Source organism: Spinacia oleracea, chromosome 6, assembly GCF_020520425.1.
Source record: "Spinacia oleracea cultivar Varoflay chromosome 6, BTI_SOV_V1, whole genome shotgun sequence".
NCBI lineage: Eukaryota > Viridiplantae > Streptophyta > Magnoliopsida > Caryophyllales > Amaranthaceae > Spinacia > Spinacia oleracea.
Genome location: NC_079492.1, coordinates 97,642,602 through 97,670,563, shown reverse-complemented (window position 1 = coordinate 97,670,563; position 27,962 = coordinate 97,642,602). Strand labels below are relative to the sequence as shown.

The window sequence follows — 27,962 nt, the reverse complement described above, 5'->3', positions numbered from 1 at the left end:
TCTGTAGGATCTTGAAGAGCTGGACCAGATAACGTCAATGGGGTGTGTGTGGCCATAGGGGTGGCAGCCGGTTTAGTCGTTTCCATATTAGCCTTGCACAAGATGTTTGATATATATTTTCTTTGACTTAAGAACATACCTTGAGGGTGGTAGAGGACCTCTACTCCTAAGAAGTAAGACAATTGTCCTAAATCTTTAAGAGAAAATCGAGTGGAAAGCCGAGTAATAAAAGTTTCCAGAAACTTGGGAGCATTACTAGTGACAATTATGTCATCTACGTATACAAGCAAATAAATAATAGAGCCATTATCATGCATTGTAAATAGAGATGAGTCAGCAATTGAATTTTGAAAACCTGATTGTAGGAGGTAAGTACAAAGTTCCTTGTACCAAGCTCTCGGTGCTTGCTTTAGGCCATATAATGCCTTTGATAATTTGCATACATAAGAGGGATATTGAGGATCCTGATAACCTGGAGGTTGAGCAACATAAACCTCTTCAGAAAGTGTCCCCTGTAAAAAAGCATTATTAATATCCAATTGGCGCAAGGGCCATCCCTGAGAGACAGCTAAGGAGAGGATGAGGCGAACTGTTGCTGGTTTTACGACGGGACTGAATGTCTCATTGTAATCGACACCGGGACGTTGATGGAACCCTCGAGCAACAAACCGGGCTTTATGTTGTGTGATTGCATTGGTTTTGGGGTGACGTTTGATACGAAACACCCATTTACAACCAACAACGTTTTGAGAGAGACAAGGTGGAACAAGTGTTATTTTTGGTGAGGGCTTGTATTTCGGCATCCATGGCTTTACGCCAAACTGGGCTTTTGAGAGCTTGGGTTATAGTTTTGGGTTCGGTGTTGACATCAGTGACTTGGGCAGTAAGGTTCAGTTTACGAATGGGTTTGCGGATATTATTTTGGAGGCGAGTGGTCATGGTATGAGTAGGTGGAGGAGGAGGAGGAGGAGGAGGAGGAGGGGGAGGGGAAGGTGTTGGTGCAATTGAGGGAGAAGGTGGAGGTGCAGTAGTTGGCGGTAAAATAGGAGTTGAAAGTGGTAGTGACATTGGGCACCACTCATCAAGCAAAGATGAGACAGGAGGGGTAGTATGTGAAAGTGTAGAAAAAGGATACTTATTTTCTATAAATTGCACATGACGTGAAGTATATATTTTGTGAGTGTTTGGGTCTAAACAATAGTAAGCACCCTGGGATGATGAGTAACCTATAAAGACACATGGGGTGGACTTGGGGTCAAGTTTATGTGTAGTATATGGTTTAAGCCACGGGTAGCATAAAGAGTCAAAGCACCGCAATTTAAGATAATTAGGTGGCTTTTTAAAGAGTGTGAGATAAGGGGATTTATTTTTCAAGGTTGGGGTAGGAAGTCTATTAATGAGATAGACGGCAGTGGAGAAAGCATTAGACAAATATTTTAGTGGCATGGAGGCATGAGTGAGGAGGGAGAGACCGGTTTCCACAATGTGTCTATGCCTTCTTTCAGAGTATCCGTTATGTTGAGAAGTATGAGGTGGTGTAGTTAATCTAGAAATACCATCAATAGAGAGATAATTTTTCAAAGCATCGTACTCACCACCATTATCTGAATAAAGTGTTTGAAGGGGCAGTTGAAAATATTTTTCAACCAACGCTTTAAATCGAATAAAAACATTTTTTGTATCCGATTTGAGTTTGAGTGGATAAAACCATATATATTTTGAAAAATGATCCACAAAGATAACATAATATTTATAACCATCATGAGAGTAAATGGGGGATGTCCACAAGTCAGTGTAAATATATTGGAGGGGGGCAATAGATGAAATAGTGGAAATAGAAAAAGGGAGTTGGTGACTTTTATTGCAAGCACATGAATTACAATTTAAAGTCGAAATATTTGGGACATTTAATTGAAAAAGGGAAATAAGTTGTCTAAAAATTTTAGAAGATGGATTCCCTAGACGATGATGCCAGTCTAGGGAATCGAGTGTGCTTGCGTAGACTTGTGGACGAATGGGCTGAAATTCATAGACTCCGGAGTTAACCGGACCCTTGAAGAGTGTCTCCCCCGAGTTGAGATCCTTCATAGAAAAATAAGAAGATGAGAATTCAATGATGGCATTGTTATCATGACAAAGTTGGGATATGGATATAATATTTTTAGACATGGCAGGGACACACAAAACATTAGATAATTTAAGAGAAGAATTGTGAGAAAATTTAATAGTGCCAATATGAGAAATACGAAGGCCAGTACCATCACCAATTATGAGTTCTTCGGTGCCGTCGTATGGAGCATGGAACGCAAGATTACTGAGATCATTGGTGACATGGTGGGATGCTCCACTATCGAGTAGCCAAGAGGAAGAAGCATGGGCAGCAGTTGTGGCTGTGTAGGCTTGGGGACGAGGCCGATTGTCCCGTGGAGCTTCATTTGCTGCTGTTGGAAATTTTTGGGTGAACTTAGAACATTTTGTGATCACATGACCACGTTCACCACACCACTGACAACGACCTAGAAAGGGCTTAGGCTGACGAGAGGAGTTGTTAGTGTCAGGTGGTGGTGTGGGCAGCAGACCGGGTGCAGAATTCCAAGATTGACGACCTTGATTACGTCCCTGATACGGGCGAGTTGTTGCAGCAAACGCTGTGGCTGGAAGATCTGGAGGTGGTTGGGCTTGGGCCATTGACAGTTCCTTGTTTATGAGTTTTTCATGAAGCTCTTCGAATGAGATGGGAGTATCACGACCATTGATAGATTCAATAGTCGAGTTATAAGTCGTGTCTAAGCCGGCAAGAACTCGATCAATCAAGTCTTCGTGGTCGACTGGTTTACCAAGAGCCGCTAATTGATCTGCACAAGCTTTGACAGATTGCATATAGTCAGTAATAGAACGACCACCTTTGGAAATGCGGGAGAATTGGTCTTTGAGTTGTTTGATATGGCCCCTGCTTGGTGTAGCATATGTTTTTGCCAAGATATCCCAAAATTCTTTTGAGGTGATGGATCGGGAGACAAGGGGAATGAGAGAAGGAGATAGTGTACCAATGAGAGCACCGAGCAACAACTTGTCTTGGCGAACCCATGTGAGGTGAGCGGGGTTCGTGGATTCAACGGCATCGGTGGTGATGGTAGGAGGAGGGGCTGATGTAGTACCATCGATGAAGCCGTGAAGATCATGGCCAATAAGTATGGATTGAATTTGCATTCTCCAGGATAAGTAATTAGTGGGGGTAAGCTTGATGGCATTGGTAATGTTGATGAAGGTGAAAGGCTTGGTTGGCTCACTGGAGTTAGGGATTTGATAAGAGGAGTTGGGGATGGCCATGGAAGCAGACGAAGGGAGGAAAAAAATTTGGTTTTATTTGAATCTTAGCTCAGATACCATATAGAGAGAATTGGAGAAGTGATAATTTATCATTAATATGCAACAACATTTATAGGAGTACAGCTCTAGTTCACTAGGTTTACAAGAATGGAAATGTAGCCGCTAAACATTAAACTAACTAAGCTATATACTAGCAACAAACTAGGAATATGTGCATAATATTAGGAGGCATTATAGTAACAGAGTATCAACGTAACAAACTAAATACTTAGTCAAGTGAAGACTTAGTCAATCCTTATCAAGTTAATGGTATGAATTATGCACAAGCGCGCTTCACACAAACTCCCCAGCTTGAGCTACTGATTTTAACTCGGAAATAACAGAATTCCTACAAAGCCAAATGCATGTTATACATTTTACGTTTCTGAAAAGCACAAGACAAAAAGTTTTACTATTGGACTTGTTTTCCTGCTTCATGATCGGTGCTGAAACTAGCACTAGTTTTATGATGTCGAGCCACTGTCGAGGGCGTGCAAGACTTTCCCCCATACTGAAAATGAATAAGAACATTAAAAAAATTGTAGGATAATATAGATACATAAAGCGGAATTTCAAGAAACATTTTCCTAACATCTGTCACAGGGCACATGCATAACAATAATATGAATCAGATTTATGATGATATGGAAGAATAATAACCTTTATAGCGTGTTCTCCCGTTCGTATACAAGTTTCGAAAATCTAAGGGCTCCACTTGTTGCTGCTCTACTTAGTCCACAAGCACCAATTGAATCCCACCTATGCTAGTACGAAAGATCACAATCATTCTCTTGCTTTATTTGAGAAGAATGACGTTTCAGAGAATGGGTTAGGGTTTTTGTTTTTCCTTTTTGTGTCATACATCGAATGAACGTCTATTCTAAATCGCTCACATTATAACTCTTATAATGTGAGAGTTTTAGGTTAACAGGAAAACAAAGCCCAACCTTGTTTCTCTTAGTAGGCCAGTTGCTATAGGGGCTTTTGGGCCCATTCCAGCTTATATGTGACACCTCATAGGAATTAAGCTAAATTAGTTGTAGGCCCAATCCAATTGTAATCTACTATCATAATTATTCTTTAGCAAATAATTATAAATTACTAATTTAACATAATATTTAATCTCCATAATATTTCCTATTTGTATTTAGTAATTGCCGGAAATGTCTTAGGACATAATTCATTCAATCTCCCACTTGTCCGAAGACAAGAAAGCAATGTTAAATTCCTTAAGTCTCTTAATGCTAAATTGATAACACAATGTTATTCTCAAATTCTTGTTTCTTGATTGTTGAGTTCGAACTATTCAAATGAAGATTAATATTTTAATTCCATTTCGCACGACCATGCAATTTTTCAGTTCTCGCTCATCAAGAGGCTCAGACACCATTCCTATTTAATAGGAGGACTTATTCACTCTTGTATGACCATAACTCCCACTCAATTCTTAGCCCACCTGATCGTTGCCTTTATAACCTCCTTTTACGACATGATGTTTAACAACGTCAAAGTTAAACTAATTGTCTCATGGTTACTAAGATATACTCATGTCTAAGAAATCCACTAAATATAGAAGTTTGATTCTATTTTTAGAATCTAGTTAGGCCATGTCTCAATGCATCAAGTATACATCCATATAATCAATTAGACATCGCTATGTCTCCATAGCCCATGGAACTGCGCTATCAATTAATTATATACTAGTCTTCAATCAAATCACTTATGTCCAATTTAGTGATTTAGACAAGGGACTTAATAAGTTGTGATTTCAGTTCACTTTGTAGGGTTCCATTATCAAAACATTTTCGATAATCCTATTTGAAAACACAAGTTACTTGGACATTTTATTTAACACTAAACCAAGCAATTAAATAAGAATGAACTTTTATTCATAAACATTCAAAACATAATAAATATCTTTACAATTATAAACATGAAGTAAACAGCCTAAAGCCATTCTCCCATATGCCTAAGCCCCATAGACCTAGTATGACTCTCATGCTTAAGTTGAGCAAGCGGTTTAGTCAGAGGATCAACCACGTTATCCTCAGTGTGAACCTTGCTTACTTTCACATCCCCTCTTTCAACGATCTCTCAAATAAGATGGAATCTCCTGAGCACATGTTTGGATTTTTGGTGTGATCTGGCTTCCTTGGACTTAGAAATGGCACCATTGTTGTCACAATACAACTCAATGCCATTTTCAATGCTAGGAACTACACCAAGTTCACTAATGAACTTTTTGATCCAAACAATTCTTTTGATGCATTACTTGCTGCAATATACTCAACCTCTGTTGTAGAATATGCGATGGAACTCTGCCTAGAACTGTTCCAGCTCACAGCTCCTCCGTTGAGACAAAAAAGGAAACCCGATTGTGATCGGAAGTCATCTTTGTCACCCTGGAAGCTTGCATCGGTGTATCAAGTGACAACCAACTCATTATCTCCACCGTAACCTAAGGATGTAGGGGTTTACAGTTAAATACATAACATGATAGCGGAATAACCCCAAAGTCAGGAAATATAAAGTACAAATTAAGCATAACTTACGTTTGTAGCGTTTTTCCCCTTAGTTCAACGAACACGAACAAGAACTCCAAATGTCGTTCCTCTAATTGGTTCACCGACACGTTCAGATCCGTCTTGAGGTTGATGGCTTAGATATCCTTCAAGATATTTTTCTTTTGGGAAGAACACTCTAATGGAGGCACATAGAGAATTAGGGTTCTCTAGGTGCTTGGATAGAATGAATATGATATTAGGTTAAGAGAAAAACATATGTTAGTAGGTTATTAAAATAACCATTAACTTGCCAAGCTAACCGGCCAAAGCCAAAGGCCTCGACCGACTAGCTCGGCCCACTCGAAGCAACAGCATGCATCGAGCACGCTGCTGGGCCGTGGGCCGCAGCGCTGCTCCTTCTAGCTCCGTGGGCGCGCGCCTAGGCAGCGAGGCCATGGGCCAGCGCTGCACGCTTGCCCACTGCGCCCATGGGCCTTGCGTCTGTGCGCTTGGCTCGCAGTTGCTTCTTCGTGTTGCGATTAAATTATGCTTCGATAATTTATCGCTTGGTATTTGACGATTCAACGTCGTACAATACGATTATTCATTTTGCATAGCTTAGGAATATATGCAATATGATATACGATTTGCGATCCAACGTTTAATCGTATAATTATGTTTTCCGAACATTTTTCCCGAAAAGCTATTAAATGAATTTTTGATTCATTTAATTCGGTGATTTGTTACATGCCAATGGTGTGGCCTTATAGGTTAAGTCAAGAGTAAGTTGTGAGCCTAATTAGGATTAGAACTCACTGATCGAAAAAATTTCTCCATCCAACTAATCCAATCACTTGATCTCACCGAATTAATTGTTCGTAAATAATCTGAACCTTTGGTATTAGAGTAATGCACATTGGGTGAATGACACATTTCCTAGCTTCAAAGGAATTATCTGTAGTCCTTCGCAAGTACTTAAGGATATTCTTTGCTTCCATCCAATGTGCCTCTCTTGGGTTTGACTGGTATATGCTGCACATACTCAAAGCATATGCAATATCCGGCGAGTGCATATATACCATGGCATACATAATGGATCCTACTGTAGAGGCATAAGGAACATTACTCATACGCTTGACCTCATCAAGAGTCGAAGGACATCGAGTCTTCCCAAGTGATATGCCATGTTGCATGGGAATGAAACCTCTTTTGGAGTTGTCCAGCTTGAACCTTGCAAGAATGATATCAATATAAGTCTCTTGGATAAGTCCAATCAGGCTTTTGGATCTATCTTTATGGATCCTTATTCCCAAGATGTACTTAGCTTCTCATAGGTCTTTCATGGTCATAGGTCTTTCATGGAGAAACAACTTTTAAGCCATTCCTTGACTGACTAAAGAATGGTCTTATCGTTTCCTATGATAAGTATGTCATCCACATACAAGACCAGGAAAGAAATACTACTCCCATTCAACTTCTTGTATACACAAGATTTCTCTTCATTTCTGAGAAACACAAAAATACTGCATTGTTAGTAAAAATATTTTGATGACGCATGGCCTACGTGGCGCTTATATGTATCATTTAGAATCAGACACGTATGATTGCGACAACTAAATGTTATCCCAACTTACGACCTTTATAATCACCCCACAAAAAATTATATCCTCACAATCGGTGTGCCAAAATCAATGTTTAGTAGCCAAAATTATTCCCCTTACGACTCTATGGTGTATTATTCATGTGATTATTGTTGTAACTTCCTGGTGAATGAAGAGAGTGTTTCCATTGTCAATTAGTTTACTAAAGAAATGGTTTCCAATATTATTATGTTAGAAGTTTCTCCAAATCATCGAATTAAGTTAAGCAAATGATAGTCGTAATAGTTTTTCAAGTGTAACAGATTTTCCTAAACTTATGTGCAAGTGTTAAAGCGTGGGAGTAACATAATTGATGGTCGACATTAGGTTGAATTTGAACCACCTCATTTACCAACTCATAGTGGAACATATGGTGAAACGAATTAGAAAACAAAGTAACAAATGTCAAACAATATTTGGCAAAGAGGCATTTTCAGGGTAGGTATAAATAACTAGAATTACTTAACCCTTTGAAATTTATACCACTCTTCAACCCCTTTCTTGCCCAAAAGAAGGCACAATTAACGATGTAAATCTTGTATTAGTGGTCTAAATGCGGTGCAGTGAAGATTTATTTTCTTAAATGACCAACTCATTTGACACTTTTCCAAACTAGCACGAAATATAAGTGCTTGGTCAAATTTTAGAAAATGTTAAATGTTGGAGTACTCCACATCGTTTGTTTTTCAATGTTTTACTACTTTCTAAATAACTACATTACTTTTCGTTTTTCACTTTATTCTACAGAGTATTTGGACAATATTTCTCTTTATTTACCTTGTCAGGTTAAGTTTAACCCTAGTTTGAAATGCATCTGGAGCAGAGTTTGAAATTAAAATTTTGAGATATGTGACAAAAGAATGGAAAAAATGAACAAAACATTTAAGTAATCCTTAGTATTATGCTTCGTAACTAATAATAACCCTTGTTAACATTTAAGTAATCCTTAGTATTATGCTTCGTAACTAATAATATGAAAGTAACCCATTGTTATACTTTCATGTTATAACTAGTGCTAGTAACTATCTCAAAATTATGTTTGATAACCCTAAATATAAATTAATTAACCCCCGAATAATATGAAAGTAACAACCCTTATAAAAAGAGTAACCCTTAAGATTTGGTAACGCTAAATATAATACTTCCTCCGTTCCGAAAATATCGCACCATGGTTGACTTTTACGCCTCTAACCATTACTTTGACTCTTAATATCTCAAATTATATGTAAGTAAAATTATAAAAAATATATATTTAGAAAATATATATCGATACCAATCTAACATGATTTCACATGACTAAAATTTTCTTACGTACAAATCACAAAAAATGCCCAAAGTAATGTGAATAGTGTAAAAAACAAATGGTCACTACAAGAAATTGTACTATTAACGACGGGAAATCTCGTCGCGAAAGGCCAATAATTGTTGATTAACGACGGGATTTCCTGTCGCGAACCCGTCATAAAAGGGGGCCGTCGTTAATAGAAAATCCCGTCGTAAACCCGTTATAAACCCGTCGTAAAAGACATTTACGACGGTTATTCCCGTCATTGTTTGGTTGTTAGCCCCGTCGCAAAAGGCTTTTGCGACGGGATTTTTGACCCGTCGTAATTAGGTTGTCGTAAAAGATACAAATTCTTGTAGTGGGTGCGATATTTCCAGAACGGATGAAGTAGTAAGTAACTCCCGAATAGCATGAAAGTAACCCACATTTATATGATACACTGTAATAACCTTTTTCTTAAAAAAATAGTCACCCTTACTGTTAAGACCAGTAACGTAACCTCAAATATTTTGTTAAGTAACTCAAACTTTAATGATAATAACCCATTTCAATCTAAATACATAGACTAAAGACCCTTAAGATTAATATAACACTAAATGTTATCTTAAGTAACTCCTGAATTACATAAAAGTAACACAAATTCATACGATAATAACCCTTTTTAAAAAAAATCAAGTAACCCTTAGTATTATGTTAAGTAACTCCCGAATAATATTAAAGTAACCTACAGTACTATATGATTCTAGGTGATAATTAACATTTTTTCCCTTTAGAAAAAAGTCACCCTTAAGATTAAGATTAATAACATCAAATTTTATGTTAAGTAACTCTCATATCCAGTCAACAAAAAAAGTAAGCAAATTTTTTATGACAATGACCTTTATAAAATAAATAAATTAGTGACATTAAGATTAAGATTAGTAACGCTAAATATTATGTTAAGTAACTCCATAATAATATGAAAGTATCTAAAATACATACTGATGATAACACTTTTTAAAAAAAGAAGGAAAAAAATATACAAACCTCTGGTATAACGCAACCAAGACTCCCAACAAACAAAAATGAAGCCATTCTTCCAGCACTACTCAGACATTAAAATTTTGCGAGACATGCTGTATATATATCGCTATTTTGCCTTATATATTGTAACACCATAAAATTGATGGTGTGACTTGCCACACAGAAGAAGGGTTGCTAATGCATAGGTTTGGCCCAAACCATGGCCCAATTACTACAAAAAAGATGAAAATATCATTCTTAGTGGCTAATCTCATCTTAGTACAGTTTAATCTAATACCTCTAAATGAAAGTTTATTACCATTATGTCAATTTTACCGTTGATCAATTAAGAAGTACAGTTTTTGTTTGCTTTTTTGTTTGTTTTTTTTAGGAAAGGAAACATAGTTTTGTCGTCCTAATACGAACTATGTTATAAATCTATCTTATTTATGTTTTTCCTTTTACGGGGACTATAAATCATTTATAAAATTACGATGAGTAACTTTTTTTTTTGGACAAATTGTTTTTTACCATCTATAAAAATCGAAATTTTTTTTTTACCTTCTAAAAAATTAAAACTTGTATTTTACCACCTAAAAAAAATTAAAACTTGTTTTTTACCACCTAAAAGTGAAAAATTAGATAAATCATTTATGTATGGCTATCTAATTCAACTTTTCTCACATTTTTTACACTCCTTATATGATTTTCCTTAACTCTTTCACCCTTCTTGCTTTACTTTCATTAAATTTTGTCGATTTGGTGAATGAATGGTGGTGAAAAATTATGCAAATTCATGAAACATAAGTAAGTTGGGGAAGTGAAGAGAGTTAAATACATGAAATCATGGAAAAATAGAACATATAAGAATTATTACCATTATTGTCGCCCCCTACATAACATTTTAATACATTTTTCCATTTTTTAGGTGGTAAAAAATAAGTTTTAAATTTTTTTTAGGTGGTAAAATACAAGTTCTATTTTTTTAGATGATAAAAAATAATTTTTCGATTTTTTAAGGTGGTAAAAACAATTTATCTTTTTTTTTTTTGACCACCTATTTTCAAAGGATAATTTTGACGTGACTAACGGAGGGGCATTTGTAGGATCATCACCTGAAAATAATTTACTCTTGAAAAGATAATTTTGATATGATAATTCTTAGGATGAACTCGAAAGGGCAACCCTGAACCACTCTTGTGATTTGTGAAGACGCTAAACTAAATCTATCCCCAATACAAGTAATGAAAAAGTAAAAAAGTAACCCTGTAATACAACCCAAAGTTGGTATTTGAGTTACTTATACAACGACGCTAAGTATAATATACAGTAGAACACGTACCAAAAGAAAGAGCAGTCAACATTAACGAAGCTAATAATTAAAGGAAAAAAACAATAAGGTCCAAAACCCCAATTGAGGAAATTAATCAAAAGTGAATATTCCAACATTCCCACTAAGTTGATTTTTATAATATAGTTTTTGTAACACATATAAATAATAAAACTCCAACTCTAGTTAAACTTCCCCCTGTTTCCATTTCTCTGTTTTCAACATTTGTATCTATCTATTTTTCTCAAATTTAGGTGTTCTAGTAATCCTCATCGCATGCAACATAATTTCCCAGTTTCGATTACAATTTCTCAAGCTTACGTGAACGGTATACACTATACAGATTACAGGTAACTGTTTTAAAACACAACGTAAACTCTACATTTTTTATGAACAATATTTATAATTAAACATCACTTGTGTTACAACAATAAATATTACATGCAGGTAAAGGATTATAAAAGTCTAGCTAGGAAGATGAATGTGAGTTGGAGGAAAGCCAAAAGTTGGGGTTTAGCCTTGTTCATAACAATGGCTGTGGAGATGTTCTTGGTCTCTCAATGTTTTGCTAAAGACACCCAGTTAAGTTCTTCTCCATTTTCTTTCACTACACACATTATACATTAATCAACTTTGATTGTTGAATTTCAATTATTGTTGGTATAATTAAGCTTTGCTATTGTTTTCCCACTAAAATTCTCAATGTTTTGCTAGAGAAACCCACTTTCGTTCTTCTCCATTTTCTCTTACAAATATACATTTATCAACTTTAATTCTTCAAGTTTTACTTATTACAGCTTGTATAATTAATCTTTTTATTGTTTTACTACTACAAGTCTCAAGAAATATTTTTTGTTTTTTTTTTTCTAATGATGAATCTAAAAGTTCACGGGGAGGAGAGAGATATAATGAGACAGAACTAAAGAAGTAAAAGGTTGAGGAAGGTATTGGATATTGTTATGATGAGGGAATTACATGAGAACAACTACCTCATGTCTTTAAAGTTCACAAGACTATCCAACTACTGAACAAAACAAATCATTTCACTCGTGATTTTTATTTAAATGGTACTCCCATCCGTCTCTTTTTGTTTTTTACGTTTAGTATTTTACACGCATTTTGAATGTGCATTGAGACTCTTCTAAGTTTTTAATGTAAACGAGGAAAATTATATTTATTTATAATGTTTTCACGTCTTATCAAAATTCTGATATTGAAAAAATGAGAAAAGTTAATGTCCCTATGAAAAAGTATGAGGAATTAAATGACCCAATGGATTTAATTGGTTAATATAATAATTTGACACAAATTTTGATAGAATATTAAATCATATATGTGATAATATAAAAAGAAATGTTAAGAACATTTTGAGACACCAAAAAAGGAAAACGTAAAGAACAAAAAGAGACGGAGGGAGTAGTATTTGAATCTTCTGTCTAGAAATTTGTGTCACTTGTGTCTCACTTCCTTCTATTGATCGATATAATTACATTAATATATTTCGAGATATGAAAATAAAAGTGGTTGATTAAATATAAATATCAACCAATTAAATGAAAAAAATGAAAAATGAAAAAGGAAATGCAAAAAATATTTTAAGAGATCCAAAAAAATGTTAAGAACAAAAAGAAACGGAGGGATTAATATTTTCATAATTTCATTCATAACCTCTTATACTTTCCTTTTAAAGAAACGAAGTATTTAGTTTCATGGGTTGCATTATATATTTCACAAATTCTTATTTACAAGGGTTGTACAATAAATATTGTACACCGGAGTAAAAAGTTAACTCAAAATGCTTAAAAGTTAAGCTTATATATGTAAAAGTTATCTATTTTTTAATGATAAATTTTTTCATTTTAATAAAACTTATTTCTTCAAAATCACTAATAATGTATAAAATTAATCATTTAACCCTTTAAAATGTTTATCTATCGACTTTTTTTTTTACTAATATAAAAGTCGATCAAAACTAGATTAAAGTTACAAAAAAATGTGTAAAAGTTATCTTGGTGTACAATAAATTTATTGTACACCTTGTGCGCACAAGACCTTTTGTATATATTTTCCTTTTGAAAATTAATACTCCCAACCTACTCTTTTTTCAATGGACCGTTCAGGTAGAATTTGTAATCCATCAAGATATTACCTTTTACCTCAAAGTAGACACTTTATTTTATTTTATTTTTTATAATACCAAAGTAGACACTTGATATTTACTTTTTTATCTCAAAAAGAAAAAAAGCACTAATTTGTTAAATTTATCGCAGAACTATACTCAAGTAAGCTCCACATCCCCCGTAGATGTTATACTCCTTCAATCTCAAGTTTCATCTTTTCTAATAAAAACTCATTAAGTTCACTTTGATAGTTTAATTTAACTTTAATTTACAAATATACACCGTACTTAATAAAGAATTCACAATTACAAAAGTGCGACTATATTAGCTAGAAAACTACCGAGATACTCCGTATTGCAGCCCCTGTTTGATTCAATATTAATTAAAGGAAGAGAATGCAAGGGAAATAAAAGGAAGGGAAGAGAAATGAAATGAAATAAACTAGAGTATATTAAAAGGTTAGGTCTTTGGGTTAAAAGGTTAAAGTAAATCCAAAGTTTGATGGCTAATATTTTCCTTATTTCATCTTTCAGGACTTGATCTTTCTTTTTTCACCTTTTGAGAACTCATTCATGTTTTCATGTAATTACAATTCAATTATTTAAGTTTTTAATCATTGACATTATAATAAGCTCAAATTGAAATAATATGTAACTTAATTCACAAACTTAGCTCATATACAAACTTAATTGACTTGGGCATCTTAATTTTCAAATTTAGCCCATAGAAAAATTATTTTGGGCATCAAATAATTTAAAGAGTAAAGAAGCAAATAATTATTTACAAGTTGATTGTATTTTATATATTAAGTTATGGTGTTCAATGGCAGATCTTGAACAGTTTTACAGGGGGTAATAGAAAATTAATCAATATAGCGGAGTACAACATTTATACAATTATACTCCCTCCGTCCCAGATTAGTTGTTATACTTTCCTTTTTCGATCATCCTAGATTAGTTGTTACACTTCTAAATTATGAATGACCCCACAATTACTATATTGTCTCTATCTTCCCACAATTTTTTTTGTCACCACACTCTCTCTCATTCAATTAAAAAAAATACCCCACTAACTCCTATCACATCTACTTTTTCAATAAAATAACAATTGATAACCAAACAACCATTTATCACCTACAACTTTGTGCAAAGGTAAGTGTAACAACTAATCTGGGACGGAGGGAGTACTGAGTACTCAAATTTTTACGGGGGACGGTGGAAATAAAAATGCACTACGGAATTTTCCGCCTCGGGACCCAAGCTGTAATCTGTAAGGAAGATTCGCCATTGATGGTATATCCGTGCAATTATTTGTGGGTTGTTTGAAAAATATTAATTAAAAAAACGTAGAAATAATAAAAATGGTCAGGTTAATTTTAAACGAATTCTGGTTAATCACAAAATAATATATCATACTAGTTCTTAATTGTTTTATGAGAATACATACAATTTGATTATTGATTCCCATAATATACGAGGTAGTAAAATGATTTATGCTTAACTCGATCAAAATTCATCAGCGATTTTCGAATTAAAATTTCTGACCTCAAATTTTCTATAACATATTCAAATCAGTTGTTATTAGATTACGTATTAAATTTCAACAAGGTTTTATAAATGAGAATAGATTATCATGAAGTTTGAAGAAGAGTACTATATATGTAGTTTTAATTGTATGAAGGGGTTTGGAAAAGGTGAATTATTTTTATTATTAATTAATAATAATTATTATTATTAAATAATAATAACTTTTATTTTTATTATTAAATAATTATAATAACAATAATTATTTATATTATTATAATTATTAAGTCGAGTGATAAAATATATGTTTTTGCCTTTTATTGATTTTTTTGTAAATAACATTGGTATACGAAAAATGGGAATGAGTTTCCAAAAGGTGAAAAAAGTGTTTGGATCCTAAAAGGTGAAAAAATCAAAAGGTTGGATCCTAACTTTTGGCTTAACTTATTATTTGAGTGATAGTATGATTACAGGTGGGTTAAACTATGGTTAATTGGCCGGAAATGAAATTGAGATCCAAACGTTGAAAAAAAAGTATAGGTCCTAAATGGTGAAAATTGCAAAAGGTTGGACCCCAACCTGGTCCAACCTTTAGCTAAACTCAAGTGTTACTGTAAAACGTAGGGAAACATTTTTTTCGTTGCTTGAACTATTACTCCATCCGTCTCTTTTTGTTCTTTACGTTTGATATTTTTCACGCGTTTTAACGATTAATTAATGTGTGTTGAGATTCCTTTATTTTTTTTTATTTAAACAAGACAAATTACGTTTATTTATAATGTTTTCACTTTTATTAAAATTCTGATATTGGGAATATAAGAAATATTTAATGTCCCAATGGAAAAGTGTGAGAAATTAAATGACTCAATGAATTTAATTGGTTAAAATAATTATTGGACACGGATTTTGATAGAATATTATGACATTTATATGATAATATAAAAAGAAATGTAAAGAAAATTTTGAAATATCCAAAAAGGAAAACGTAAAAAACAAAAAGAGACAGAGGGAGTAGAAAACAAAGTAATTCTTACTGAAATCTTAGTTGGTTGATATCAAAATATTGCTCAATTGCTATAAATGCTCAGGGAATCACAATTTTACTCTCACATAAAATTCATTTAGTCCCACTATTTCCAATGTGCTGTATGAGTTTGATCAAAAGCAATACAGACTACACAAAAATATGCTTATAGTACCAAACTACATCGAAGCTATGAATTTATCGAAAATCTTATACATTTGATTACATTCAAGTTGTTCAATTTAGGGGAAAAAACACCTTCGCCTTAGAGAAAACATAGAATTAAAGAGTTTGGTTATATTTGTGATGTTTCCAATGCTTGAAATATTATCGTACAACCCAGGCAACGACCGGGGCATCACAACTAGTACGTATAACTACTCTCTCCGTCCCTTAATACTCGCACCGCTTTCCTTTGCTTGTCGTCCCTTAATACTTGTACGTTTCTATAAATGAATTTTTTTACCAATATTATATTATTTCTCACACTTACCTATTAACCCACCTACCCCTATTCTCTACAAAAAAATCATTTAAAAATTCACACCCCCCACTCACCACTCTCCACCCTTACACATTTTTCACTAACTATATTAAAAATAATACCCCACTACCAATTAACACACATTTAATTAATAAGTCAATTTAAGTGTCTTAAATTCTACATCTGTCAAATCAGTGTGAGTATTAAGGGACGAAAGGAGTATACAAGTATATTGTGGGGTGTTAGCTAGGTGCCTAGGAGTGGGTGCTTTTGGTGTACAATGCGCTTACAAAAGTGGACCAAACGGCTTAAAATGTCCTTGAATTAGTTTATTTGTTGTCACTTTTAAAGGAAGCATCGTTTGTAGACATTTTATAGGCTGTTTGTCACACAGTGAAAACCGGGTTGCTTTTTTCATTTCTTATTAATTATTTTTAAATTTTTAAACTTTTTTTTACCGAAAGAAGTTTGGTGATAAAAGAAATAGGATATAATAACATTGAACTGGTTGTATGATAGTGGGGTGGGAAGAGAATTGTTTCGTGCGTATAGTTGAAGTCATCCCACTAACTATAAAGCCGGTGGCTTTGCATTCATGGCCAAGTTATACACACATAACACATTCCATTAACATTATTCGTATTCTTACCGTATTATTAAGGTCATATCTGTATTTAGCCCATCATCCTCTACAATAGTCCTTATATATTTGCAAATTCTTGTTAAAGATGGTGGTAATGTAACATAATGACAAACTAGAGTAGTGTTGGAAGTAAAGCTTGAAAAAGAAGTCCGGCTAATGGTCATTGGACAGATGGCGCCCGATTGGCTGCGTGTACAAAATGAAAGTGGGCGAGTAATTCGCCCGACCTGACGAATAGCTCGTAATATTTCACTCTTGTGGGCGCCCGATTGGGGGGAGGTCGAATTAAAGAGATTTTAAGATGTTGAACCACATCCGACCGGGCGCGGGTCACCCGATCAGGCGGACCATCGGACGGAGGCCAAAAGACGTCTTTTGTACATTGGATTGGCTTCCTTGTGATTCCTTTTGGAACAACCTTATTAAGAGTGTGTTAAAGGCCATTAATCCTTCTGATGAGTTAGAAGGTGTTTAAGTTCCTCTCGATTAAGGGAATTTTAACTCTTCATTATGAAAGATTAATTGTAATTATGGTGATTGGATTTCTTTGGATCTCTTGGATGTTTTGATTCCTCCACTAATCCTATAAATACATGCTTCATTTCTTGTGTCGTACACAGAAAATCATTCTCTTATCTTCTCATTTTCTTCCTTTCTTTTGGGTAGTAACTCCATCTCACCCCCAATAGTGTCATTGTGTGGTGAGAGTTATGTAAACATAGGGAATGAATCGATGATTACAATTGTGCACACCGCTTGCACCGAATCTCGTTTTCAAGGCAATGGTTTGGTTACCATGGCACAACAAGTTCCGTAAGTCCTTACTTTCTTGTTCTTCGTATTAAAACACCTGAAATACAAATATTTGAAAATGAGATTATGTCTACTGTCATGGCTAACTCTACGTTGAACAAGACTCTTCCCGACCTCTCTAAGTTGGAGCCTCTTGATGGTAAGAACTACAATAGATGGTCACAAAAATTGTTGATCTTTTTTTAGCAACTTAAAATATATTATGTGCTCTGTAAGGATGTGATAAAAGCAATTGAACCAAGCAAGGTGGTAGCACCGGATCCCTCCCTTTCGGCGGAATATGTCAAGAAGGCAACCGTACTATTAATCAAGAAGGAGAAAGACAACAAGCTAGCTTGTTTTGGCTCACATCCTCCATCATGTGAATGGAATCTTGTTTGACCTCCTCATCACCAATCGGTCAAGCAAGTCCATTTGAGACACCTTGCAAAAGAAGTATGGAGTCGATGATGCCGGTAAGAAAAAGTATGTTGTTGGTAAGTGGTTCAATTTCAAGATGACGGATGAAAAATCGATCATGGATCAAGTTCTTGATTATGAGAACATTGTCACCGACATCTTGGGTGAAGGAATGAAGATGTGTGAAACTCTTCAACCCAATGTGCTCTTGGAGAAATTTCCAGCATCATGGAACGACTACCACAACTCTTTGAAGCACAAGAAGAAGGGCATGAACCTCCAAGAGTTCATTGGTTATATGAGGACCGAAGAGGTTATCCTTCTCAAGGATAAGTTTGATTCTCTTTCTTTCAGTTCTTCTAAAGCTAACATCGTTGAATCTAGTGCTCCTATGGCTAAAAACAAGTTCAAAGGGAAGAAGAAAAATCATTCAACCAAGGAAATTTCACTAACCACAACAAGATTCAAAAGACCAAAGGAGTTTGCTATGTGTGTGGAAAGATAGTACACAAAGCCTATCAATGTGACCACCGCCACAAGAGACACTCCAATGGTGCCTCCCAAGTCAACCTTGTTCAAAAGAATGATGTGATAGTCGCGGTGTTGGTTGAAGCCAACTTGGTGGAGAACAAGCTAGGTGGAATGGATCTTGGACACGGGAGCAGCAAGACACTTTTGTGCTAACAAGGCTATCATGAAGGACTTTGAGGATACTACCGATGGAGACCATGTTTACATGGGAAATAGTAGCACATAAGGAATTCTTGGCAAAGGGAAGGTCCACCTTAAACTCACTTTCGGAAAAACTATCTTTGAATAATGTCTTGTATGTTTCCTCCCTTAGGAGGAATCTTGTTTTGGAAGCCCTTCTCAACAAAGCCGGCCAAAAACTTGTCTTAGAGGCGGACAAGATTGTTATCTCTAAGAATGAAGACTTTGTTGGGAAAAGTTACCTTAGTGAAGGATTGTTTGTGTTGAATGTTTTGAACAATAATGAAAGTACTTTTTCTTTTGCTTATATTGTTGAGTCTATGGATCATTGACACAATCGATTAGGACGTTTAAATGTTTCTTACATGAAAAAGTTAAAGTACATGAACTAAATTTATTTTGATAAAATTGACAAAGGATCTAAATGTCCTATTTTTGTTGAGGCCAAACATATAAGTTCTGATCTGGATATGATTTGTACAGATCGGTTCTGATCTAGACATATAAGTTCTGATTTGGATATAATTTGTACAGATCGATTCTGATCTAGACATGATTTATACAGATCAGTTCTGATCTGGACATGATCAGTTCTGATATGGACACAATCTGTACAGATCAGTTCTGATCAAGACATGATCTGTACAGTTCAATTATGATCTGGACATGATATGTACAGTTCAGTTCTGATCTGGACATGACCTGAACAGATTAGTTCTGATCTGGACATGATCTATAAAGATCAGTTCTGATCTGGACATGATCTGTATAGATCAGTTCTCATCTGGTCATAATCTGTACAAACCAATTCTGATCTGATCATAATCTGTACAAATCAATTCTGATATGGACATGGTCTTTGCAGATCAATTCTGATCTGAACATAATCTGTATGGAGTCGATATCTAGACCAGTTATAATTTGGACATATCGATCCTGATCTGGACATGATCTGTACAAATCGGTTTTGATCTGAATATATTGGTTCTGTAAGGATCGGTTCTAATGTAGACAAGATCTTTGCAGATTTGAACATGATCTGTACAGATCAGTTATGATCTGGATATTATCTGATCCTATCAGTTCTAGCCTGGATATATAATGGTTCTGATCTATAAAAATCAGTTCTGATATGGACATGACCTGATCATATCGTTTATGATCTGGACTTAATGGTTTTTATTTGGACATGATCAATTTGAATGTTTTGTTAATGTTTTTTATGCCTTAAATAATAGATTTTAATTGCACCGACAACAACATTATTTTTTATTAAAGCAATAATAGTAAAAAAAAATATTAAATATAATAACAATGACATAAACATATACCAATAATAATAATAATAATAATAAAATAATAATAATAATAATAATAATAATAATAGTAATCTGGTCTGGTCTGATCTGATCTGAACTTATTTTTTCTGATCTGATCTGATCTGATCTGAACTTATTTTTTCTGATCTGATCTGGTCTGATTTGATCTGATTAAATCTAAAATAAGTAATAAGGTCCTGAAATAAGGTGAACTAAACAGGGGTTTAGCTACTCGCTCTGTTTCTTGTTGTTCTTTACGTTTTCCTTTTTGGGTGTTTCAAAATGTTTTTTACATTTCCTTTTATATAATCACATAAATGCTTTAATAATCTATCAAAATTTGTGTCCAATGAATATTTTAACCAATGAAATTCATTGGGTCATTTAATCTTTCACACTTTTTCATTGGGACATTAAATTTTTCTCATTTTTCCAATATCAGAATTTTGATAAAAGTGAAAACATTATAAATAAACGTAATTTGCCTTGTTTAAATAAAAAAAATAGAGGAATCTCAATGTACATTAATTAGTCGTTAATAAACATGTAAAAAACCAAACGTAAAGAGCAAAAAGAAACGAAGTAGTTTGATTAATTGGTTGAATTGATTATTTGTGTAAAGTGTTTTGTAAATTACAGGTTAATTATTAATTGTTTAATGTGTAAAACGACCATTAATGTCATTCACATAAAATGGCTTAAGTTGGTAAAGGTAGTAGTTAAACAGTAATAGGACATAATTATCATATTATTGTGATTTTTCAAAATTACTCTTTCATCCCAAAACACTTTTCCAAATTAAATCTATCCTAAACAAATACTCCCATTAGATATTTGAAATGTTGAAATTACTGATTCACCTCAAATAGCTCTTCAAAAATGAGTGGCCTATTCTTTTGCAATATTTAAATCTAAATGTAATTCTTTAAGATAAGTGTATCCCAACTGTGCATAACACTGTTAATAGAATCAAGCAGATTGTGAGAGATCGAATTAGGAGTGTAATGCCTAGAAAAGTAAGTCGAAAGGATAGCTTATGGTTTTTAACTCTTTAAGAGTTGTTTAGTTGTGTTGCTCTCTCCTTTGTGAAAGGGTCCAACCTAATTGGTTCGTTTCCTTTGGAGTTAGCCTAGCTTGTAATCTGTTTTTGGTGATTAATATTATCCTTTCTTACTTAGAAAAAAAGAAAAAAAAAAATTCTTTAAGATACGTTTTTCAGTTTCTAATGCAATATTTAGTTACTCCGTATTGATTATATTCCTGATATACTGAATTTATTTATTTTATATAATTTTTATTTGTTGGAGCTGCAGTGGAAGACCAAAAAAGTATGACCACACAACCTCCCCAGGAGTTACCTTGAACGTGACAGACAAAGAAGTAAGACCTACGTCTATTCATTTGATTTAATTTTTACTGACGCAATGCTGACTTTTGAGAGAAAAAGAGAGTTTTGGGTTGAATTAGAGGTTTGACTTTTAGAAAAATCTAATTGGAGGTGTTTGGTTATGAGAGGTTTGGAAGAGAGTTTTGGAGTGAAAAAACTAATTTTGAAAAAGCTCAATATAGAAGCTTTTTGCAATTAGAGGTTTGACAAAGTGGATGAAAATGACTATTTTGTCCTAATATTGCCTATAATTATAACCACTTTCAACCTTGGTACCCTACAATATTTTTCTCCTAAAAACATTACTCACACTTTTTTTTTCATTTCACCGTATTTATTAGATTCGTTTTTTGTTTTAATAAATTTTATATTAGTACTTTGAATCAATTGAAATATATTGCAATCATGCTTGAAATATCATTATTAATATTTCTCTATTTGAAAAATATATTATTAAAAAAAATTAATAAAAAAATTAAAATTATTTTATTCAGTCATTGTTTATTAAAAAAATAAAGAGAAAAAAATTAACACAATAAATTATTTGTCTAATATTAATAAAAAACAAAGTATGTCAATGTCCTTAATGGTCATTTTACATATTAAACAGCTAACATCTATCAGCTAATTTACCAAACACTTTTACACAAACAACTAATTCAACCAGCTAGTCAAATCAGCTAATACAAACAGCTAACCACTAACAACTAGTCAAACCAGCTATCAGCTAACAGCTAACTGCTCCTAACCAAACAGGGCCAGTTCAAAGTTTGGTATGAATAACACCAAGTTATTAACCAAATTAACGGTTTGATTCGATTTACGGTTTTAAAATTACGTTTTGGGTTTGAGTTTTTTTTTTAAAACGTACTTTATGGTTTGGATTCCTAAAAATTTGAAACTAACCGCATACCGTGATCAACCACTTAAGACGGTTTTTGTACTTATGTTATAAAATTTATATCAAGTATTCCAAGTTCTAACAAATATATAGAGTTAGTAGTATTGTTTTAATTAGGTGATTTATTTTGCCAATGTATTTATTTTCTCAAGCATTTTATTAATGTGTTGAGTTAAACATTTATGTTGCAAGCTACTCCATATTTTAACAATTTTTTTGGGTTAAAACTACAAACCAAAGCGCACCAAACCGTATTAGGGCGGTTTGATTTGGTTCGATTTGACATGTAATACGATTTAGTTTGGTTTGGCAAAAACTTTTACGGGTTTATTATGGAGTATTTATTTATTTTTTAAGAAAATAGGTCCTTGACCATCTTTCTTTAATTTTATTAATTTAAGTCTGTTTGACACGGTTAATGAAACATTGGGCCGTTGATAAAATCTCTTTTATATAAATTAACTATTGAGCAGTTTGGTGTCCTATCCGAAAAACCTAAAACCTTATCACTTTTATGTACTCCGTCCTATTTTAAAATTAAGTAGATTACGTAGCATACACGCAAAAATATCTATACTAATATATTAAAAGACGTTTTGGGAAACGTCTATGTGTCACGTAGTACTCTTCCCTTTGCGCCACATCATTCACTCATCAAGTGGTATGTCATGTCATGAATAACCAAAAATCAATACAACGAGGTTTGAACTCACCTCATGTTTGAATGATAATTCTCATTAGCATCTTAACCAACCACCAATTGTTGTTTATTTCTTCACATTAATTTATAAATAAATGTTAACATGAAGTCTAAACCAACTAAATTTTTATTTGATTTTTTATTTTCTATGGAATATTTTGAAAAAAATAAAAACAAATAATTAGGACAACTACGAAGAAACATGATGTCATGAATCTCATAAGCATCAACTATAGAAATACCTTGCATGGCTGCTTATATCTAATTTGGTGTTATTAATTTGAAGCACTTAGTTCCACTAGAAAATAAATACAATTGTAAGATGATCTAATTGAAAAATTACTTGGCATGATAAATGACGTAGTGTGTCAAACTTAATTGATGTTTTTCACTTTAAGGTATACATGCATTTCGTCAAATATTGAGCTCAAGAAAAATATAAAATTTTAACTATTCGATGTAGCGATCAGGGCATCGCCCGGGCCACACACTAGTTCTTAATTATTAGTTGATCATTTTTTTAACAAAAAATTTTAATTGAAATATTTCCGCTAATTAAAGATACATCTTGAACATATTCATTTAATCATATCCATTCTAAAATGTAAGTTCTCTTTCCGTATAGACTAATATTTTTTCTTTAGTCTCTTTTGAAATATTTTCTTATTTGTCCAACATTTATCCCCACTATACCTTAACAATGGCCCACTTGTTTACTCCCAAATAAATATTTAACCCCATTGAATCTCTTAATTATTTCCCTATTCTATCCACCCATTTTGTTATATTCTTTTGAAATTCGTGTGACAACTCTCTTTTCCTAAACATGTCGTCACATGAATTAATACCTAAACCTGGATTGAAATGATACATGTCAATTGTGATGCAAATTTGTAGGATGAGGGTATTTTGATAAAAAAAAGATGACAATTGTCACATGAATTAATGCCCATGTTTAGGAAAAGTGTGATGCAAACTTGACCTATGTTTGGGAATTTTTTTTCAAAAGCAAGATTATTAAAAATATTTTCCATTATTAATACTTACCCGTTCTGGAATGCTAGTCTCATCCTATTTGGAATCATGTTTCTTTGAGAACTGAAGCACGGTTCTGGTGCACATATATCGATGTAGTACTAGCGTACTATGTGAAGCTTACCAGCAGCATAAACATTTTGGTAGGTGGTGATTGATAATGGCATTGTGCAAATCACAATTGCAAATCCAGAAGGCTATCTGACAGGTGTTAGCTACGGTGGAGTGCATAACATACTTGAATATCATAACAAGGAACCAAACAGAGGGTACGCACCACTTCAAAAAGTAATTGTCCCTTTATTTGGAATTAATAGTAAAGTTAATAATGTAGTTTTAACTAAAAATAAGAGTACTCCGTATTTGATAATAACAAGGTGTTTTGTGGTTATGATAATGGTGTTTTATTTAGGTACTGGGATGTAGTTTGGGACACAAATGGTTACAACGGCACTGACTGGTATATATTTGTGCAGTTTCCTATGTTAATTAATCAGTGTTTGAAATTAAAATTGTTATCTGAAGTGTACGTGTAAATGTGTAATGGTAACATCAGGTTACTAGGTTCGAGTTTTAATGTGGTGGTAGAAAATGAGGATCAAGTAGAGGTATCATTTACTTATAAATGGGATTCAACCACATGGAACACATCACAAGTATGGAGAATTCCTGCTAATGTAGACAGAAGGTATATAATGCTAAGGGGATCCTCCGGGTTCTATGCATATTCGATCTTAGATCGTGAGGAAGGAATGCCTGCAGCAAAGATGTACCAAATAAGAAGTGTTTATAAGCTTGATGAACAACGGTACGTATCATGTATGAGCTTCCAATTTCTAATGATGAGGTTTTTGTTAAAGTTGAATTGAATGATTAGTTTGGGAAAATGGTGTACAGGTTTCACTATATGGCCATCTCAGACGACAGGCAAAGGACCATGCCTATGCCACAGGATCGCGATACAGGCCTTCCTCTTGCTTTTAAGGAAGCTGTTCTTTTGACTAATCCAACAAATCCAGATTTCAGAGGCGAGGTATTTTCAAGCTAGCTTCCATTGTTTGTTTCAAATGATTTATGGTCTGACATTGTCAAATGAATTCCAGGTAGATGACAAGTACCAGTACTCGTGTGAGGACAAAAACAATAAGGTGCACGGTTGGATATCATTTGATCCACAAATTGGGTTTTGGATTATTACACCCACCAATGAGTTCCGTTCTGCTGGACCTGTTAAGCAAGATCTCACATCCCATGTTGGCCCTATTTCATTAGCTGTCAGTATTATTATTATTATTATTATTATTATTTATTAATTACACATACCGGCCTATAAGATGGATATGATATTCCAACTAACTCACTCTTTTGTTTTGGAACAGATGTTTCATAGTGCACACTATGCTGGTTATGATGTTACCATGTCATTTCAACAAGGGGAACCATGGAAGAAGGTGTTTGGCCCTTATTATGTTTACCTTAATTCAATTTCTCAGGACACAGATTTCCATCAACTCTGGGATGATGCAAAGCACCAGGTAATTAATTAATTAATTAATTCCTAATTCCTAATTCCCGTCCAGCTGACAACTCATGTTTGAAGCAGATGATACAAGAAACTAGAAGCTGGCCTTACGAATTTCCATTATCAAATGACTTCCCTAAGTCTGTTGAACGCGGTTTTGTATTTGGTCGGTTGCTTATCCATGACAGGTTGGTCTGTATATAGCTACTTCCTTAGGTTTCAATTATTATCATGGCATTTTCTTGTTATATATGCTTTTCTTTTTCTAGGTATAAATTGAGGACAATCATGGCTGGAAGTTATGCTTGGATTGGACTTGCTGCACCAGGTGTAGCCGGATCTTGGCAAACCGAAACAAAGGTGCATGTGGTAAAAAAGGGATCAAGAGTAGATTTGTTTCGTTTATGTATTTGTATATGCAGAAAATTGAACTCAAAAATCAAAATATATGTATCCTGTCAGGGTTATCAGTTTTGGACTCGAGCAGACCGTAATGGAGGATTCTTAATAAAAGGGGTTCATGAAGGTACTTACAACTTGTTTGGATGGGTTCCTGGTTTCATTGGAGATTATGTGTACATCGAAGACATCATAATAACTCAAGGTGCTCAACTCTGACATCCGAATAGTAATAGTGTTGTTTTTCAACAAGCAACTTGAAATCGAGTTTGAGTTTGTTATGTCTGTAACTCTAAACTCTGTAACAGGTTCAGTGATCAAATTAGGTAATCTTGTGTACGAGCCACTAAGAAATGGACCGACATTATGGCAAATAGGCATTCCTGACCGTACTGCGTTGGAGTTCTATGTTCCTCAGCCAAGTAGCTTATTTGTAAACAAACTTTACACTGACAGCGATCAGAACAAGTAAGCTAGCTAGCTCTTTAAATTAACTGTTATATTATCATATATATCCGAGTCACTTAATGATATATCTGATTCAACGTAACAGATTCAGACAATATGGGCTTTGGGAAAGATATGCTGAACTGTATCCTGACAACGATCTCATTTACACAGTTGGTCAAAGTGATTATCATACAGACTGGTTTTTCGCACAGGTGACTAGGTAATCATCTAATCTCATCACTTTGAATATTCTTGTACGTTCTGGTTGTTTTGGGTTAGAAACTGATATTTCAAATTGCAGGAAGGCAGAAAATAATACATATAAACCAACTACATGGCAGATAATATTCGCGCTCCATGATGTGATTCCGTCTACAAACTACACTCTAAGAATTGCCTTGGCTTCTGCCACGAGATCAGAATTGCAAGTAGGATTCCTATCATTTTTATCACATATATACTGACCAACTATATTATTAGTAAGTAATATATATATATATTTACACCTTTTTTTTTTTTGATTGGTTTGTTAGGTAAGATTCAACGATCCAGAGCTCACTATTCCCCACTTCACTACAATGGTTATAGGCTCAGATAACGCCATTGCCAGACATGGTATTCATGGCATATACAGATTGTTTAATGTTGATGTTCCAAGTGAATGGCTTTGTGTTGGGAACAACACTATATATCTCAAGCAAACCAAACATGAATCCCCATTCTTCGGAGTCATGTATGATTATATTCGTTTCGAAGGCCCCCCTCCAACAACTTGATTTTTATTCACTCATCATCTTCATCATAGTAGTATTCTAGTAAGTAATTTAGGTACGTACGTGTACTATATGGTAGGGGTATGTTGAATTGTTGATGGCTCAGGCATTTCCTAACTTTAGAATTGTACATAGTTAGCCACTCTTAATAGACTATTACCCAGAAGGATAAATATCACTTATTGCTATTGCGTTGTAGATTTCATTGTCATACAATACTCAAATAGAGGTCATGTCTATTCGATTGTTGATTTGGAGGCAAGACAAAAAACAAAAGGAAGTTTTGAGGGACGTTCCATTTTGTTACTCGGATGGAACATTACAAGATGGAGATAAGAGTTCCCTAAAACACTTACCCTAAACAAGACTTTACTAACAAGACAAAATTGAATAAATAAACACTAAGAAACATAGACTTTTTTTTTTTTTTGCTAAGCAAGCAAGATCGAAAAATATTAAAGCACAAAACAAATTTTACAACCTAAGCTAACTCAGAGGTGAAACAAACCAACTAGGTTGGACAATTTCACCAAAGAGCTAGAAAACAGACTAAGCCAAAGCTTACAAAGTAGCAAACCACAAGCTATCTCTCCTACCTACATTCTTAGGCATAACTAACAAGATTCGAT

At 33.9% G+C, this 27,962-nt stretch overlaps 1 protein-coding gene across 3 annotated transcripts; it reads left to right on the top strand.

Annotated features, from left to right (window-relative positions):
* The first annotated feature begins 11,311 nt into the window (after positions 1 to 11,311).
* On the top strand, positions 11,312 to 27,531 carry LOC110792605 (probable rhamnogalacturonate lyase B). Of its 3 annotated transcripts, none has more exons than XM_021997432.2 (16): positions 11,312 to 11,480; positions 11,578 to 11,711; positions 21,480 to 21,546; positions 24,337 to 24,458; positions 24,602 to 24,649; positions 24,746 to 24,997; positions 25,087 to 25,222; positions 25,293 to 25,442; positions 25,569 to 25,724; positions 25,793 to 25,899; positions 25,981 to 26,080; positions 26,174 to 26,315; positions 26,419 to 26,578; positions 26,664 to 26,780; positions 26,862 to 26,988; positions 27,094 to 27,531. In XM_021997432.2, the coding sequence occupies exons 2-16, from the start codon at positions 11,608 to 11,610 to the stop codon at positions 27,334 to 27,336; spliced, it is 2,031 nt and encodes a 676-aa protein (XP_021853124.1). In that variant the 5' UTR covers positions 11,312 to 11,480; positions 11,578 to 11,607; the 3' UTR covers positions 27,337 to 27,531. The 3 variants fall into 3 exon arrangements, with proteins under 3 accessions (XP_021853124.1, XP_021853122.1, XP_021853123.1); XM_021997430.2 differs by having other exon boundaries at positions 11,314 to 11,480; positions 25,293 to 25,463; XM_021997431.2 differs by having other exon boundaries at positions 11,315 to 11,480; positions 25,293 to 25,463; positions 25,981 to 26,071.
* Positions 27,532 to 27,962: the final 431 nt, after the last annotated feature.

What these genes read in the sequence shown, in the direction of transcription:
- LOC110792605 (XM_021997430.2), top strand. Translation starts at nt 11,608, where the DNA reads ATGAATGTGAGTTGGAGGAAAGCCAAAAGTTGGGGTTTAGCCTTGTTC. An exon ending in GGGATGATGCAAAGCACCAG is followed by an intron (nt 25,725 to 25,792) that starts GTAATTAATTAA and finishes TGTTTGAAGCAG; the next exon opens with ATGATACAAGAAACTAGAAG. An exon ending in ACTGACAGCGATCAGAACAA is followed by an intron (nt 26,579 to 26,663) that starts GTAAGCTAGCTA and finishes TCAACGTAACAG; the next exon opens with ATTCAGACAATATGGGCTTT.